This window comes from Aphelocoma coerulescens, chromosome 11 (genome assembly GCF_041296385.1).
Source record: "Aphelocoma coerulescens isolate FSJ_1873_10779 chromosome 11, UR_Acoe_1.0, whole genome shotgun sequence".
Lineage (NCBI taxonomy): Eukaryota > Metazoa > Chordata > Aves > Passeriformes > Corvidae > Aphelocoma > Aphelocoma coerulescens.
This window is the reverse complement of record NC_091025.1, coordinates 1,989,883-2,007,937: the sequence shown is the minus strand read 5'-3', so window position 1 is coordinate 2,007,937 and position 18,055 is coordinate 1,989,883. Positions and strand designations below refer to the sequence as shown.

At 42.1% G+C, this 18,055-nt stretch overlaps 1 protein-coding gene across 1 annotated transcript in view; it reads left to right on the top strand.

The window, feature by feature from the left end:
* Positions 1-18,055, top strand: part of BANP (BTG3 associated nuclear protein) — a 114,545-nt gene that overhangs the window by 54,240 nt on the left and 42,250 nt on the right. The window contains exons 9-11 of the mRNA XM_069026552.1: positions 3,436-3,566; positions 5,604-5,666; positions 7,542-7,586. Coding sequence (XP_068882653.1) covers positions 3,436-3,566; positions 5,604-5,666; positions 7,542-7,586 — 239 coding nt within the window. The remainder of the gene's footprint in view (positions 1-3,435; positions 3,567-5,603; positions 5,667-7,541; positions 7,587-18,055) is intronic.

The window sequence follows — 18,055 nt, the reverse complement described above, 5'->3', positions numbered from 1 at the left end:
AGTGCCTTCTTCCTTCCTTTTCATTTCTCTTCAGATTGTTCAAGCTGTTATCACCGTTTTCCATATTGGAATTTCTAATTAGTTCCCTGACTCTGGGATTTTTGTGTGGGTTTAGGCCTGTGCTGAGGTGTCACATTAAAAACGGGATGTGCAGCCAAATCCTCAGAGCTGTTCCACACAGCTGGGGGCTGAGGCAGAGGCAGGTGATGGTTTGCAGCTCACAGGTTTATTTCCATTGTCCTGGAATGTTTTTCCTGCTTTTTTGGGTTCGAGGATGGTTAATTCATCCATTAACCTTCCCTTGCTGGGAAAGGTTTACAAGGTAACCTTGCCTTGCCAGGAAAACGATTTTGAATTCCAGAATTCCTAAGCATGAATCCCTCCTGCTGTGGAATCTGTCCCTTCTCCCAGGGAACAAGTGACAGGATGAGAGCAAATGTCCTTAAAGTTGCACCAGGGGAAGCTTGGGTTGGATATCAAGAAAAATTCCTTCTTGGAAGGGGCTGTCCAGCATTGGAATGGGCTGCCCAGGGCAGGGGTGGAGTCTCCATCCCTGGAAGAGTCCAAAAATCCCATGGATGTGGCACTAGGGGATGTGATCGGTGGTGACCTTGGTGGTGGAGTTGGACTTGATGATCTTAAAGGTCTTTTCCACCCTTAACCATTCCATGATTCTGTGAAAATGAAAATGCTCAACTGATAAATAGGAAGTGGAATAGGGACAGATTAGAAAATGCCAAAGGTTTTGCCTTAAAAAGTGATTTTAACTGAGAATTGAACCCACCTGTCCTTGAAGGCTCTTTGGGAATGCCATGGATAACGTGGCACTGCACGGGCTGTTGGGTTCGTGTCCAACTTGGCCTTTGGGAACTCGTGGAAAATTTCTGAGCAGGAGTTCAGCTGTGGCTCCTCCTGCCAGGGATCCTCCAAGAATCCAAACTGGAAATGTGAGGCTCGATGGTTTCCAGGGATTTATCACTGCTGACAGCTCCTCTCCCCAAGCTGTGTGTGCTCCTCATGGTTGTGTTTGTTTGTAGTAGGGAATGTTTATAAAGATGGATAAATATTCCCTTTGTCTGCTTGGAGATGAAGAGAAAAACAAGACTCATAAAGGATGTGTTGTTTTTAGATGTGGCTGAATCCTCTCTCTTCTTCCTTCCTAAGAAGAAAAAAAACCTACAGAAATTTCCAGAAAATAAAGAAAAAACCCAATTTTGGTTGTTGCAGTGAAGCCAAATTTAAATCAATTTATAGGTTACCATGGGAGAGGTCCATGTTATTTCATCCAGGCTGTGGCTCCTCTTGCACCTCCAAAAAGCACAATAATTTCTATCCTCTGAAGCCAAAAATGACTTAAAAATCAAGACTTTGGGGCCTTACAGTTAAAAACATATTTCAATATGTGCATATCATAAACCCATATAATATATATTTACCTGCTGTGGGTTTTATTTCTTTGATGATCTTTTATTGCATAACTTAATCAGAAAATAAATATTATAAATGAAGGATTTGGTATTTGCACACTGTGGTTTGACTGAGGGCGAGTTGTAACTCAGTTCAGTTGACTTCCGTAGGGAGAGACTGGGAAACATGATGGAAAGATCAAATCCTGAGGGAATTTGTCCCTCAAAATCCTGGGGGAATTTGTCCCTTGGAATCCTGAGGGAATTTGTCCTTCAAAATCCTGGGGGAATTTGTCCCTCAGAATCCTGAGGGAATTTGTCCGTCAAAATCCTGAGGGAATTTGTCCCTCAAAATCCTGAGGGAATTTGTCCCTCAGAATCCTGAGGGAATTTGTCCCTCAAAATCCTGAGGGAATTTGTCCCTTAAAATCCTGGGGGAATTTGTCCCTCGGAATCCTGAGGGAATCCTATTGGGAGCCCTGAACTAGCAGATGAGTAGCAGTGGATTTTCTCAGTCATCCCAACTAAATGCTCTTTGTAAATTAAAAAATAGAGAAATTAATCACATCAAATATTAGGAATAAAGTAATGGAAATGGGAGAGAAAGTGAAAGATGGAGACTCAGGTAAGGATTTTTTTGGGATGTCCATTCCTTCCAGTGGCCATGACAAAGCCACTGGTATCCCAATTGGAAAAAATCCCAGTTTTATTTGGTTGATGGGGCCATTTTTATACAAGGTTCAGCACTTTTCAGCCACTTAGGATTTCTCCATGCCACCTGGAATTCTGTGCAGTAAATTCAGTGCAGGAAAAGCTGGAATTGCACAGGGAGCAAGCAGGCTGCGTTTAAGGAATTACAAACACTGCAGTTACCTGCTCAGATGTGAGGGATTAAAGATGTGAGTCCAACAGGCAGCAAACCCATGGATTTGTTGTGTTTCCCTCAGTTCCTGTGGAAGTTTGTGGCTGGAATTCTGTGTTCCAGCTTGTTAAGAGAACCAGAGCTGCCTGAATTGTTAAACAAGTCAACTTTTCAACAAATAAATAAATATTAACTTGGTGGTTTGGAGTTCTCAGTTCCTATGCTCAGACCTAAACCTCAAAATTATCTCCTTGCCCAAACATTTGCAGACGGGAGGAAAAAAAAAACCCTTAAATGGCTGATTTTATTAAAGAACATTCCCATTAAAATATTTGAGTGGATAAAACTCATTCCTGCAGAACTAACAGTGTGTTTTCAGAATAAATCTTGGAGCATTAAGTAGAGATATTAAAAATTAATGATTTCTGTCCTTTTTACTTGCCTTTTGCCTCTTCGGTTTAGAAGAATCCTTTCCCTGCAGCTGGAAAACCTCAAAATGGATCTGTGATGTGTCCAATGCAAGTTTTTACCCTCTGGAAATCCCACTGAGGATTTCCTGGTGGTTTTTGTCCCTGTTACATGAAGATAACTCCCTTTTTTTTAATGTTTAACATTCCCTTTTCAGGGGCATTTCCACTCTGCAGTCGGAGGTGTGTTTAAATTCAATAAATCAAGAAATCCACCTGTCATTTTGAGGTTTAAAAATACAATTCCAGACCTCATGTGCGTCAATATGAATTGTAGGGGATGGATCTTGGAAAACAATTGGGATTTTCCCTTAATTTATCTGATAATTTCATTTCTCAGGATAGGCAGGATGGGTTTTTAAAGGTGTCCTTGGGGTGGTGGTGGCAGAAATTGTTCTCAGCCTCTCAGGTGAACAAAAAACCATTGAATTCCTTAGGAAACCTCTGTGGTTTTGTTCTGATGTGACTTCTACAGCTGCAGAACCTGTGATTTAGATGCAAAAAGGGCTTTTTCTAAACAGGAGCTGTCCCAGCCTTTGGAATTCTGTGGGATTTGAAGCAAATACCCACTATGCACAGGGATATTAATGGATAAATCCACTGACGTGCATCCACTGACTGCATTTGTTTCCCATGGGTTTTAGGAACAGTTTGGGATATGCACAGAAAATACAGCTGGATTTTGGTCTCTTTTTTCCAGAGGGATCCCAGAGCTCGGTGTCAGCTTCCAGTGAGATGCAGCAGAACCAGCCCCAGGCCCTGCACTATGCCCTGGCCAACGCTCAGCAGGTCCAGATCCACCAGATTGGAGAGGATGGACAAGTCCAAGTAGTATGTCCTCAACTTTTCCTAAATGTCTCCTTCCCAACCAGCCAGAACTTTGCTTCAGCTGCAGTGTAATGTTTGATTTTTAAATCAGAACCTGCCATCACTTCAGGTTTCCAGAAAATAAACACTGGAGGCTTATGGGAAAGAAACCAAATTCGAGTTATTTGACAAAAAAATTCCATGCAGGATTTCCTCACACAATCAGTGCAAATTAATGCACTTTGATTATTATGTAGAGAATTATCAATCTTCTCCTGGCTGTGTTTAGTCACTGTATGATTTACACTCAGAGGGAGTTCTGGGGTGACTTCTATAGCAAAATCACGTTTATTTATTTGTTTTTCTGTAAAACTGCATTCTCAGGCACTTTTGAACATCTGGGAGCTGAGTCCTTCCCATGTGTGTTCGTTTAGCTCCATGTCTATCAGTGAAAGTTCTAAATATTGACATTTTTTAAGCCTGACACTCCCACCACAACTCAGGCCTGATGATTTTTATGTGTGGCTTTGGTGTACCCTGAAAAAAACCACCTTCATTTTAATTCTTGTGTCCCACAGGGCACTACAAGGATTATTTGAAATTCAAATTATTTTTAAAAGGTGTCCTCAGTGAAATAATTCCCATTCTGCAGGAACTGGGTGGAAATCTTCCTTTTCCATTTGGCTTTTGCCATAACTTTTCAATATTACCCTGGAATTTCTTTGTCTTTTGAATTCCATGTAGATTTTAAAAGTGTATTTTCTTCTGGATCTGTGGGTGAGATGTAATTGATGGCTGGAAAGTATTTTTCAAGTCTTGAAAGACAAGATAGAAAGGAAAATTACAAGAAATATATGACTTTAATAGAACAAATGGTTTGTTTATAGATGGAGGTGATAAAATTTTGCCTCATTAAAAGATCTGGACATACTAATTATCCTTCAAATTGTGGACTCCAGGAAAAAAACCCACTCTAAATGGATCTTCTAAACATTCCATCTTTTTCCTGGGAGCCCTGAGAGTTTGGTGTGAAGGAGGCAAAGTGATTTCAATCTCCCCCTGGGCTGGGCAGTGCTATAATTTTCTATCCAGCCCCTATTGTCAGAGGGACACTTTCAGTGTGGTTTTTCTCCCTATAAATAGCCAGTTTCCTTCCAGAGGAAATGAAACTGTTGGAAATAGAGGGATCAGTGTGTCTTTGAAAATCACAGGCAATTGTTCTTGTGTTATAAAATCAGAGGGGCCTTTGACAGAATTCCAAATGATTATCTTTAATCTCATGCAGGCATATTAAAATGAACACAAAGCTTTATAAAACCTCGAGGAGGTTATTTAGAATCCAATCTCCCCTCAGGTAAATCACAGTGGCTGGGCTGGGCAGGATGCACAAGGAATTCCAGCCACTCTTCTCCATGTTGGGAACAAATGGGACCAGGCTGGAGTGGTGGCAATGGGCAGCAATACCAAATATTACAGGATTGAAACCATCAGGGCAGATTATCACCAAAATAAATCAGGGGAATAGTTCAAATTAATGATTTCCTGCCAAATGCCAGCAGCTGAGAGCCCTTGACGTGATCTGTGCTCCACCAGAGCTGTGTGAATGAGCAAAAATAGGTGGATAATGAGATACCTTTGGAAATCTCTCTCTGGGTGGTATTAGTGTCGCTGTGTCTGTTTTAAAACTGAGTTTTCCAGGTCTTTAAATTGAATTAAAGTTTCAGTCTACAGAGGGAGTCAGCCCCGGGCTTTGTGTACCAGTCAAAAAGGCAAGAGAAAATTGCACTTCTTCAAAGTTATTTATTATTACCGTGCCTGTTTTCCTTCCCCTTAAGTGGAAATGAACCATTCTTTGGTCCAAGTCCCTCTGCTTTTATTTCCATCCAAAGCTGGGGCAGTACAGGTGCACTTTGCTTTTTGAAGCTCCCTGATTCAATGGTTTCCTTGCACATTTTGCTTCTCTCCATGAAACTCTGCTGACTCCAAGGCAGGAGCTGCTTCCTCGAGTCGTGATTTTCCTCTGATGCTCCTTGGTGTTTTCTTTTGTTGTGGATCCCACAGGGCCATCTCCACATAGCCCAGGTGCCCCAGGGAGAGCAGGTCCAGATCACGCAGGACAGTGAGGTGAGCAAAGCCTGGGGGGTCTCATTGTGGAACTGGACCCCTGAGAGCTGAGTAAAAATGAGAAAATGTGCTGGAACCAGGATTAAATGTGGTTTAGAACCTGCTACTTCTGTCTCTGGGTTTTTTGGGGGGGTTCTTTGTTAATATTATTATTTTTATTTATTTTATTTTTAGCATTTTGATTTATTTTTCTCTCCCTCACCAGCCAAGACATCTCAGTGTGTGTTAATTGTTCCATAAGATGATCTGATGATCTTTGGAAATTTAGTACTTACAGAGTACAATAGGAAACCAGTTCAGGTGCTTGCACTGCCTTGAAAATGAAATTATTCTATTTATGTTGATGAACTAAACATGGTCAGAACACTCAGGGCCTTTAATGGCTGAACAGGAGTTGGAGAAACCTTCAGCCACCATCTAATAAAGAAATATTCCAGAAGGGATTTACCCTTCATCCTGACCAACTCAGCTGGCACTGCAGTATTTGCACTTCTTAATTTTTTTCCAGAAAAACAGTTCAGTGGAATTGGATGGATAAATGGATATGGATAAGTGGAAATGGATAAATTCAATCCTAAACCCTCCAATTTTGACTCAGGCAAACCAGTTCCCAAATACAGGTGGATTTCCCTGTGTATTTGCTGCAGCTGTTGGTTATTGAGGAATACATGGATGCTCCTGACTGCTAAAACTCCTCTTGGATTTCTTGTGCACTTTGTTTAAATGAAGAAGGAATAGAAAAATCAGGTTTAACATTAATACAGGCAACAATTTGCATCTGTCCCATTTCCCTGTCAAGGTTTTTCCCTCGCTGGGAAGTGGATCTGCCTGGGTTAGTTTAATCCCTGTCCAAAGAACCCAAATCACAGCTCATAAAACCACTTTGTGAAGGAATATTGTTAACACAGGCAGCTACTGGAGAATAAATATTATCATAAAAATTCTATAAATATTATAGTTAAAGGCTTGTCCTTTGAAGGGCCTGTCAGGCCTTGAGAGAAAGAAGAAAGGATTAAAATATCCTGGCTCTAATGTGTGGGGCTGCCATAAAACTGGGGGAGTTTTTGGGTAGAGAACCACTTTAAAAACTGATGATTCAGCAGAGATTGTTGGAATGGCTCCTGAGGTTCCAGCACACCCTGGATCCTTTGGCTCTTCTTGTCTGTGGGACTTTCAAGGGCTGTGTTTGTCCCTGACAGATGAAAACATCTGGTTTTAAATTGATGACAATGTACACAAGTGAGAGAGGAGCTGCCAGCAGGAGAAACTGCACAAAAATTGGGATTTTGTCCTCCAAAATGTGCTGTTTCACTGCAAGGCTCTGCTTGGGCAGCTGCCTTCCCTTAATCCAAGTGTACTTTTGGAAAGACATCTGTGAGCATGTGAATGAAAACTTCATGTCATAAAGATTTCCTCATTGGACTTTGTAGCTTAAAATACTTTATTGAGAATGTTTTGGGTTTTTTTTTTTTGTAATAGATGCAATCCTTGTAATAGAACTGTGCTGATTTTCAGTATGGAATGAGGATAAAATAAAAAGCAAATACTAAACAGCTCTGCAACCCTGTAAAAGTGTTACATTGCTAATTTGGGTTAGGAAGGGTTGGATTTCAATTTGCAGGTTTATATAAAGAAGGAAAACCAAAAGCTTTACCTCAGAAAAATTTGCATAAAAATACATTCTCCAGTAACATCCAAAAGCAAAACGTGCTGGGTGTGAAACTTCCTTGCTTTTGAGGCTGGTTGGAGCTTGATTGCCTAAAGAACCTTCAGCAGAACCCCCTAAATGCATGGATTTCCTTCATATTGAAACAGATTTTTTGCAGCTTTTGAAATCCCAGACTTGTGCTGATTGTCCATTCTCTCCTTTTCCAGGGAAACCTGCAGATACACCAAGTCCACGTGGGTCAGGATGGGCAGGTAGGACCAGGACTGAGTTTAAGCAGCATTTTCCTTGGTCTTTGCTGTAGCATTGGTATAACCCCCCCCATTTTTAGTGCCTGTTTTAAAGAGTCAAACCTGCTCTGGGGCCTTCCTGTTGAAATAAGTAACTTGCAAAATGATAAAACGTGATGGAAACATTTGAAGCACAGAAAGCATTTGGCCCAGCTTGGTTCATCATTCCTGCAGAATATTTTCCCCCTCTGTTTTCTCCTTCCTTTGGCCTCTTGCTGTGTCCGTGGAGGAGCTCGACTGATGACAGAGTGTACGGGGTGTTCTTGTCTGCCTCAGTCCCTGTGAGCCCAGCATTTATTGCTGCCCTTGAAGCAGTTGCTCTTTTTTCCCCCATTTTTTCATTTCTCATGGCATGGCTGTCCTGGGAGAAGCAGATCTTCCCCACCTGCTTTTGTTCTCGTTGATGAGGAGGTTTTTATGAGGTGCTCACACAAATGTGAGGTGAGGAAAAGCTGCTTTTCCTTGGATGAGGAGTCACAAACGTGGAAGCGAGCAGGATTCCCAGGTCAGGTGCAGCAGCACTGCTCATGTTTGATCTCAGATGTAAAACAGAGCACAAAAATCTTCCTGCAAGAAGCCTTTGGGCCAGGCCACTGGAATCAGAGTGTGAGGAATTGTTTGGTTCCTGGTGAATATGAATAATTGGGAGACATCCAGGATGCTGCTCGGAATGGAGGCTCTGCCTTCAGCAGGGTTTGGAGCTCAGAGGAGCCCCCAGCACTCTGAGCTTTGGACCACATGCAGTATTTGGATTTCAACAAGAAAAATAAAGCCCTGGAAGTGTGCTTTGCCCAGGGCTGCACCAGAGGTGCTTTTGCAGAAGGGAATCTTGGACAGGTGATTTTTTGGAGACATCGTTTTGGTATTTATTGAGTTTTTTCCCCTCTGTGAAATATTGCTGCCCAAAGTGCACCTCTTTATAGGACTAATACTGGGTGGTTTTATGTCTCTCTGAGTGTGGCACGTAGATTAAGTTGAATTTATTTGTAATTAAAACCTCACAGCATTATTTTCCCCTTGAATTATCTATTCCTGTGTAAGTTAGTGTGTCCACGTGTCTGTGCATGCACAGGGCTATGTGAGATGGGGAAGAAAACCGTGATTAATTATCTCTTTTGGGATTTCAGTCATGTTATCTATCTGTCTGTACTATCACACAGCACACCAGATTTGGGATAATCTTGCTCCTGCCTAAGTGGCTGTTGGCTGTACACACACGTGTGGGAAATCAGTTTAACATCCAGTTTTTGTGGAATTTTTTTTTAACTAGCTGTGCTCTGAGCTGTGCTTTTAAACTTTCCTTTAAAACAAAGGATGAAGTGCTGGGATTTTGCTTTTCCTTCACTCACTCAGCTACGTTTTGGTGCAAAAGAACTTCAGTGTCCTGAGCATCCCCAGCCAGGAGCTGCCAGGAACATTCCCAGGAACCCTCAGCTCCTCCAGAAGTATTTGCTGGGAAATGGTTCTTTTTCAGTGGATTAAAAAACAGGAGCAAGCAGATATTTAAGGGATTTTTAGCTCTGTTCTGCATTAATTACTGAAAGCTTTGTCAGCAGCTGAAGCACTGGAGGGGTGAGGAGCACTCCCATGATGGGGGGAGCAGAGGGGAGCTCTGGGGCTGGGCTGTGGGGGCTGTGAGCCCCTCAAACTGCCCAGGAGAACGAGTTAAACGAGTTCAACTAAACCCTGCTCGTGGTTTAAGGCTGGGAGCTGTAACTTATCCGTTTGTCTTGGCGCCGGGAGCGGGATGAGAGCAGGGAACGTGTCCTGGGATGAGGGGCAGGGAAACACAGAACAAAGCAGCAGCTTCCAGGCAGCTGCTCCAGGAGACTCCTGGAGTTTTCCCACCTGTCCATTATTTTCCAGGCTTTTTCCTGCATGTTTTGAAGCCTAATTCACCCTGCCAAGGGACACAGGAATATGGATAATCAGGAATAACGTGGGGCTTCTGTGACTGGGTGTTTTCAGCTGAATAATAAATATATCCTCACTAAGGAACTGAATGTGAGCCTGGTTGCTGAGAATTCCCTGTGAAATCCCTGCTGGGCTGCTGTTTGCCATGATTTACTGTGCACAGAGCAGATCTTGGGGTTCCCCTTGCAGGTGAGGTTTGGTGCTGCTGCAGCTTTTCCCTCCCAATCCCGAGTGAAAGGTTCACAAAGCAGGAATTTGGGAATTTCCTGGGAACTGAGGCAGAAAACACCACAAACCTGCCATGAAATGGTAGCAGGGAAATCTCCAAGGTGCCAGAGGTGCTCAGGCACCAAATCCTGGCTTTTCTGCAGAATTTTGCTGGTTGTAACTCTTCCCCCTCCTTGCCTTGTCTGTCCTGGTAGTTGCTCTGAACTCAGATTTTGTTTTTCTGGCATCACTGTCCGTGGAATTAATGAACCCATTCCAAAAGGAGCTCTGTCTACCTCCACATGTGTTCTATTAGCTGGAAGTTTCGGATTTCAGTGCACGTTTAATAAAAACACCAAACTGCAAAAATAATTAAAGCTTCACATTAGCAAAGGCTTGAAACCCTGGAAAAGTGGGAATTGGTTTTTTTGGTCTTTGCATTTTATCCTTAGGAACTACCTGAGGTTTTCACATTTGTCTCCTCTGATTACCTGCCCTGCTTCTTCCCCACCTCCATCCTTTTCTTCCTTGGAGTTTGGATCGTCCCAGGAAATGTTCAGTGTGTCCTGTGCCTGAGGGATACACCTGGGATATAAAGAACAGGACAATTCCTTAATGCTGCTTTTTAGCCATTCCATGTTCTATACCCTCACAGGCAGTGTTCCTCCAATTTAGGGATTAATTACAGTGGCACCAGGAAAATGGTCTTTAATTAATTGCCTTGTTCTCAAATGGAAGAGTTGATGTCCTTTAAAAGAGGATTGTGTGTGTTCCAGGAGAGCCAGCAATTTGTTCTGCTCCAGGAATGAAAAATCTGGGATGATTGAAGCATTTAATTCACTGTAGGGGAGTGGGGAAAAGCAGGAGAATCTGGGATAGGTTTGGCAGGAAAAAGCAAAGTGCAAAGAGCTTTTGTAGGATCTGTCTGTGTGTGCACAGGAGATAAATCTGCAGGATTGCTTCTGCCACATTGTTTTTCCAAAAAAAAGTTGGGATTTTGTGTAATTGGGGACACAAGCATGTCCCAGGTGAGTCTGGAATCAAAGGGATGCTCTGAGACCCCTCTGGAAAGAGGGAAGGGATCCCATTCCCACACATTTTCCTGCTGTTTGATGAGGTGTTTGGATGGAGCAGGAATTGCATTTTCTTTTCCTGAACTTTTCCTCTGACAACTTCAATAATAAGATTTTAACCAAAACTCAATCTATTATCCCAAAACTCAATCTATTACCCAAAATAAGACAAGAACCATCTTATGCAATTTTAAATTAGTATATAATGCATTTAATTGGAAAATTCTAGGTTTAAATACACTGAAATCCTTTCTTTCAGTTGCTCAGGCACAGATTAATCCAAGGCTGGAAGTTTTTCCCCTATCCCTAATCCAGGAGCAGTAGAGGGCAGTAGCATTAAGATGATCCTCGTTTATTTTCTGAAGGAATGAGGAGGGAATTTGGAATAGGAGAAATGAGCTGCTCCTTGTAAAGGATCCTTTGGTGGGGACAGGGATGCTCCCAGTGGAATTTCTGTGCTGCTGGTGCTGCTTTGGGATTCCAAAAGCTTCTCCCTGTTCCAGCACATCTCCTGGAACAACACACATGGAGGAATGGTGGTTAGAAGAAAAAAAAATGAAATTAAAAACTCAGTGCAGCTCAGCTGGAGCTTAAAAACTCTTTGATTGGCTTGGAGAAAAATGAATTATTATTTGTAACTGAGATTTCTTCAGGAATTGTAGGAAATTGTCCTGAATTTGCTCCTGGTTTCAAGAGCAAAAAGGAAAAGAATAGTTTGGAAACAATTGTGCTCTGTGCAAAGTCCCTGTAAAATCCCAGAGTATTTATGGAAACACGGAGAATTTATGGAGACTCTATTTATGGATAAAATAAAAGTGTTTAACTACTTAGTTATACTTAAATGGAAGCATTTTACAGGCAAGACTTTTTGGGTTTGCTTGAGGATTTTTGTGCACAAACTTTTTAATTTGGTGTTCATAGAGCTGTTCTCAACTTTGTCCCTCAAAGTTATTAATCCAAAACACAGAACTCACCATATTTACTTCTGAAAACTTAATTTTTAGGCAAAATAGCATTTTAGCAAATGAAAATGCAGCCATTTTCTTTCAAAGCAGGCCTTAAATTCAGGATTAAAAAAGCTGGAGGGAAAATCCTGCAACTTGGTGATCAGTACCATCCAAAATATTGCTAGAAAAATTAAATTATAAGGAAAACAGGAATGTTTCTGTTAAGTCTGGCTTAAAAAGTAAGTGGAATAAAATATTTAGGTTTTATATATATGTGTGTGTGTTTGTGTAACACAGATTTCTGTGTGGCTCCAGAATTCAGGCTGGGTTTGTAGAACGTTTGCACCTAATTTGTAATTTTAAACCAGGACAGAACAGTGCCCAGGAGGATAAAAAGGGAGCTCCAGGCTCTGGGAGAGCCCTGAAACAAATTGTGCCTGGTTTTAATCCAGGTTGTTCTATTAATGATTTAATGAGAAATGATAGAATTCTTCTACCCCAGCATGAAGGACAGACCTGCAGTGACAACCAACCAACCAAGCATAAAACAGGGAAAAACCTTCAGGGATTTTGATGGGAAAAGACATTTTCTGTAGTTACAGAATTCAGATATTTAATTGAAAATGCTGGTTTTGCTCCATGACAAAATTTATCCATTTTGGGGGCAAATGAGGGATTTGGGAGCTCATTAAAGCTCCTCAGCTCCGCTCTGGGAATGAGGGAATGTTTTTGATAAACTCATTTATGGCAAATTCAGGGATTCTCTGTTGTTTCATTTGAAAATCACCAAGAAGCTCCAATTTTTATTAGGTTTGAAATTTAAAAACGTGTGAAGCCTTTTCGGTGTTATCTTTAGAGAATGGCAAACTGGAATATTTTGCTACCAGTTTGTGTTGCTTGAATTTTTTAATTCTTTTGAGATTTAAGATAAAAAGGCAAGAGTTTGTTTGGTTTTATTTTATTTTATTTTATTTTATTTTATTTTATTTTATTTTATTTTATTTTGTTTCGTTTCGTTTCGTTTAGTTTCATTTTTTTATTTCATTTCATTTCATTTTTTTATTTTATTTCGTTTCATTTTGTTTTGGTTTATTTTATTTTTATTTTATTTTTTAAAATTTTATTTTATGGGAGGATTTCCACTAACCTCATGACACCAGGAATTTTTTGTCCCTTTCAGAATTGCTGAAAATGTATTTTACTTTTTTTTCCCTCAAACTGGCATTTGTTTAAAAGGGAGCAAGGTAGGCAAATTTTGAGCAATGCACAAAAAGAATTCCAGTTGCTTCTGTTTATCCAATGTTTTCCACTCCCAGACCTGTTTAGTACCACCTTTTTATTCCAAGCTGCAGCAGGCATCCATTGGCACTCCCTTGAAGTAGTTTAAACCTCTTGAAATTGAACTTTATTTCATTTATCGGGATGGATAAATATTCTCCGAGTGTTTAGTGAGGATTTCCAGAGCCTCTTTGCCAGATTTTCTGTCAGTTCACATGGAATCAGTGGAAGAACAAAGGCAGAATGAGTCCTGGTGTGAGCAGAAGATCCCCAACTCTGCTTTTCAGGGAGTTTGGTTTGGTTTTATGGAGTGGCAGCACTTCCCAACCTTTTCCACACCAAACTCAGATCAGCTCCCTGAGTGCCCTGCTAAGACATAAAACCAGCTCAGAGAATTCCATTTGTTTCTGGTATCTCCAGCTATTGAAACAAATCTCTCCCTGGCCTGGATCTGAGCCTGGATTAAGTTGATTTCATTTAATCAACCTGGAGCAGGGGGTGATTAAAAACTGCAAAATGAGCAGAGATTTTGGCATTTTTTCCTCTCAGTTTTCGAGCAGCCTCAGTGTGAGGAGGAAAGGAAAGGCAGCATCTTGTGGGGTTGTGCTTTCGTGCCCTTAAATGTGCAAATAAACTGAAATACAAATAACAGAGGCTGGAAAAAGGAATTTTATGGGGCTTTTCAGAGAAAGGGATCCAACCGGGTTTTGCATGTGGGAAAGGAAGGAACCAGGGAGGAAAGGACCAGGCTTAACTGAGATTATCAGGAGTGGAAGAAAGGAGATCAGGCAAATATGAAGTTGTTTTATTGTGCTTAAAGGTTCAGGGTGGGGATATTTGTATGTCGTGGTCTATTAAAGGTTGTTAATTGTTGCTAATCTGCAGTTCAGGTTTAAAATGGAAATAGAGGAAATTATGGGCACTAGAGTTTATCTGCTCTGAGGTTTATAAAGGCATTTCTGCTTTACTGTGAGGTAGAAGAAGCAACATCTTCCTAAAAATGCTCAATTTAGTGTGGAATTCCTCATCAGTCAGGTGATTTTTATTTGCTTTTCATGTGGAGTCCTTGATCTTGTCTTCATTGTGAGCTGGAATTGGGATAACTTGAATTTTATTGGGATAACAACTTTATTTTTACTGGGATAACACTTTGTCTCATCCAGGAGCTCAGTACAGAGGTAACAAATAAAGAACTTTGCAGTTGCTTTTCAATTCAAGTTGAAGTTTTCCCCCCCTCTATTAATTATCATTAATTACCCCCCATTAACAGCCTTCCAGTGATTTGGTTTGGGGTTTTTTATTGTCTTTGATTACCTTTAATGCTGAAAAAACAAATCTCAGCTGCAGCAAAGTCTCCAGCAGCAAAATCTCAGTTTTTGGGCATTTTGGGGGCACTTCAGGCCTTGGCACAGGTTCTTCCTGGGAAGAACTTCCCAGGAAAAGCAGGATTCAAACCCTTCCCTGGCCAGCCTCGCTCAGAGCTGCAGGTGAGGGTTTGCTGGGGGAGCAAACAGGGAATTCCAGCAGATCCTTGGGAATGTGGTGGCTGGGCTGGAGCAGGGCTTTGCCTCGAGCTCCCCAGGATTTGGACATTATGTCAGGCAGCTGTTCCCAGCTCCCAGCTCCCATTCCCAATCCAGAGTCTCTCCTGCTGGCCCTCTCTCACCTCACAGACCTCTCGTTTTCCTTCAGCTCGCTGATGAAAAGCAGCAAAATGCACAGAGGGATGGCAAAATCAGCTTTTATATTAATATTGCTATCAAACAGGGATTTATTTTATCCCCCTAAAGGACTTTTTTTCCATTTGTAAAACGTTCTGACTGCTGGAAAGAATTAATAGAGGTGATTTGTTAATCTGTCACAGGCATTTCTTTGATAGTCCCTTAGTTCACAGAGTGATCTGTGCTGCTTGTAAAACAAGATTGTTTAATGAAGCCTTTGGAAAAGGAGAATATTCTCTGCATATTTTTTGATTTTTCTCCTAAGAAGGTGGGTTCATTCCATTAAAATTCCATTCAAGCAGACAGGAGCATTTATAATGCTCCAAAGAATATGTTCCCTATTTTGGAGTATATTATGTTCTTTATTCACCCAAATCTTGTTTTAATATTGCTGTAAACTTAATAAGAAGAGATGAGATACGACGTGATAATCTTTTAAATATAAGGAAAAATAATTTTCTCCACCTTGATAGGAGGCAGAGGTCTAAGCTGCCTCTTATTAGAGCTTTTGGTAATAAAAATCTCTGCTTGTAGACTGGCAGAGCTCACAAAGCTATCAGGGCTCATCTAGAGAAATCATTTCTTTTTTGTTTTGTTTGGTTTTTTTCAGTGCTCTTCATTTATGATTTTTCTCATCATGTGATACCAGCCCCATCTCGATGCTCCAGCTTTTCCTTATCCCATCCCTCTGTCTGTGCTCCACCCTCCCTTATTTGAAATATTAGGGATGGCTGGAGCATCCCCTGCTCGGGAATCACTGCCCCACATTGCAAATCCCAGCCGAGGGAGGATTTGGGGGATGTTCAACCCTGACAAAAGGGGGTCAGGGGAAATTCCCGCTCCCTTCCCACTCTGGGAAGCACAACAGGGAATCTTGAGGAGTTCAGACTGTTCCTGGATCTTGTGTGTCAGGGTTAAATGGGGTTTTGTGGTGGTTCACGAGGGGTGGGCAAGGCTTTGGGAATCTTTGGTGCCTAAAAATGGGAAATGTTCAAACAGTTGATTTTTTGCCAACTTCAGGCACCAAACCCATCCCTTTTAAAAATTAAACCCCAGTGGCTCAGCTGAAGGACAAATTCATCTTTTTAAAAGCAAACCTGTGTGATTTACAGAGATTTTTAACAAGACACTGTTAAATACAGTGAAATTGGACAGTTGATGGACTCCTGTTTGTGCTCCTAGATTTAATCCTTTGCGTAGTTCAACTCGATTTCCAGGCCAACTTTCCAGAATCCTTCAAATATTTCAAACTAGCTGAGCAATAAATAAATTTTATCTACAGAATTCTGATAAACTGAAGAAGGATGATCCAAGATCCTGAATTTGGGATTAGGTTTGCACATCTATTAAAATAAAACCCTGCCAGATGAGTGCTTTGTTGCTTGATTTAGACATTCAAATCCTCCCTCAGCAGCAGAGTTTTAATTCCTGCTTTCAGCTGCTGTTTTAATTAGCTGGGATATATTTCCTTTATTCAGGGAGGAACATTTGGAAAGTCTGCTTGGAAAACCATCCTCTGTAGCCATTTCTTCAGTGTTCTGTGAACAGAATTCCTCTTTGTGGAGTAGGGATTTGAAATTATTAACTTGCTCCGTTTGATTTGATGCAGTCTGCTGGGATTAATTGTCTCCTGCCTCCATCAATTATCCACTTGGAGCTATCAGTTCCTGCCTGGGCTGGAAGCAAAAGCAGAACTGCTTCACACACTTTGCCTTTAATACAAACTCTGGGCTCCCACAGGCCTGACTGTGAATGAATCTGGTTGAAAAATTGCCTTTTTTTTTTTTAATAACAACTATTTTTACTCCTGAAATATGTCACTCTGGAATGTTGCTAAATGTTTGTGTTAAGCAGCACAAGTGTCACAGAGTTCACCAGGAGGAAGTGTTGGGATTATTTCTCGTGGCAGTGGGATTTTCCAGTTGACTTGTTTTGGGAGAGGTGGCACTGGCCACGGGGGATTCATCCCACAGGAATGGCACAGGGGAGGCACCAGGGGACTTGGGTCAAGGGCTGGAGGGACAGGACACAGGGAATGGCTTCCCAGTGCCAGAGGGCAGGGATAGATGGGATATTGGGAAGGAATTGTTCCCTGTGAGGGTGGGCAGGCCCTGGCACAGGGTGCCCAGAGCAGCTGGGGCTGCCCCTGGATCCCTGGCAGTGTCCAAGGCCAGGCTGGACATTTGGGCTTGGAGCAGCCTGGGATGGTGGAAGGTGTCCCTGCCATGGCAGGGGTGGGACTGGAGGAGCTTTAAGGTCCCTTTACAACCCAAACCAGTCTGAAATTCTCTGAAATCCGGCCTGTCCTGGTCCTACATTTAGTTTGTGTTTTGTGATGCAAATTCAGCCGGAGGCAAATGCCAGTGGGTATAAGAGCAGGGAGTGAAAAAATGCTGATTAGGAATTCCCAGTGCTGGAACTTCGAGATTTTTGGTCTTCGAGTTCAGGTCAAGGCCAGGATGTTTGTGAGGCTGAAAGTGTGAACAAGGAGATGTTTGTGGAGAGAGGAGAGAGAGAGAGAAACTGAGCCACAGGCCTTGGGGAATGAAGGACATCGTTCCAGGGATGGCACAGGGACTTCAGGGTCAGCTTGGATGGGATCATGTTGTCCTTCAAGGTAAATTTGATTTATTATGGATCAGTACATAAAAAAACTGTTGTCAGACCTTAGAATAAGAGCAGAGAGAACAGAATGTGTCTGGGTGTTGCCTCAGAGCTCCACCACAAGCCAAGAGAGATAAATTTGAAGAGAGAAGATCAGTTTTTCCCTGTGATCCTCCCTCTGTGGCTGTCTCACCCAGCCCCGTGCTCCTGGGATCCCCTTGGGGTGAAGTCACCCCCAGGAATGGCCCCTGTGCCTCTTGGTGCTGTCCCAAGAACGGGACGTGATCCCCAAACCCCGCTGGCTGTGCTTGGGGTGTGTTTGTCCCTGTGGGGCTGTGCCAGGGACACAGAAACCTGGGCAAAGGAGGGATCAGGGATCATCTGTTGTGGTGGAACAAAGCACGGCTGCACTGTCCCTGGGAAGGGACTGCCAGGAACGTTGGCCTCTGGCCCTGCTCTGTTCCAGGAGATGGGAGCAGACCTGCCAGGATTTGGAGGCTGTTCAGTCCAACACGCCAAAAATCCCTCCTGAATTCCGTGATGGTGCTGCAGGACCATTTGTGCCAGCATAGAAAAGGCCCAAACTCAGGGAACTTTTCTCCTTCTTTCATGGAAACTTTCCAAATTTTAATAATTTGGGTCCCTTTACATTATTTGGTGTAGAGAAGTAGCAGCTGAGGGAATCCAGG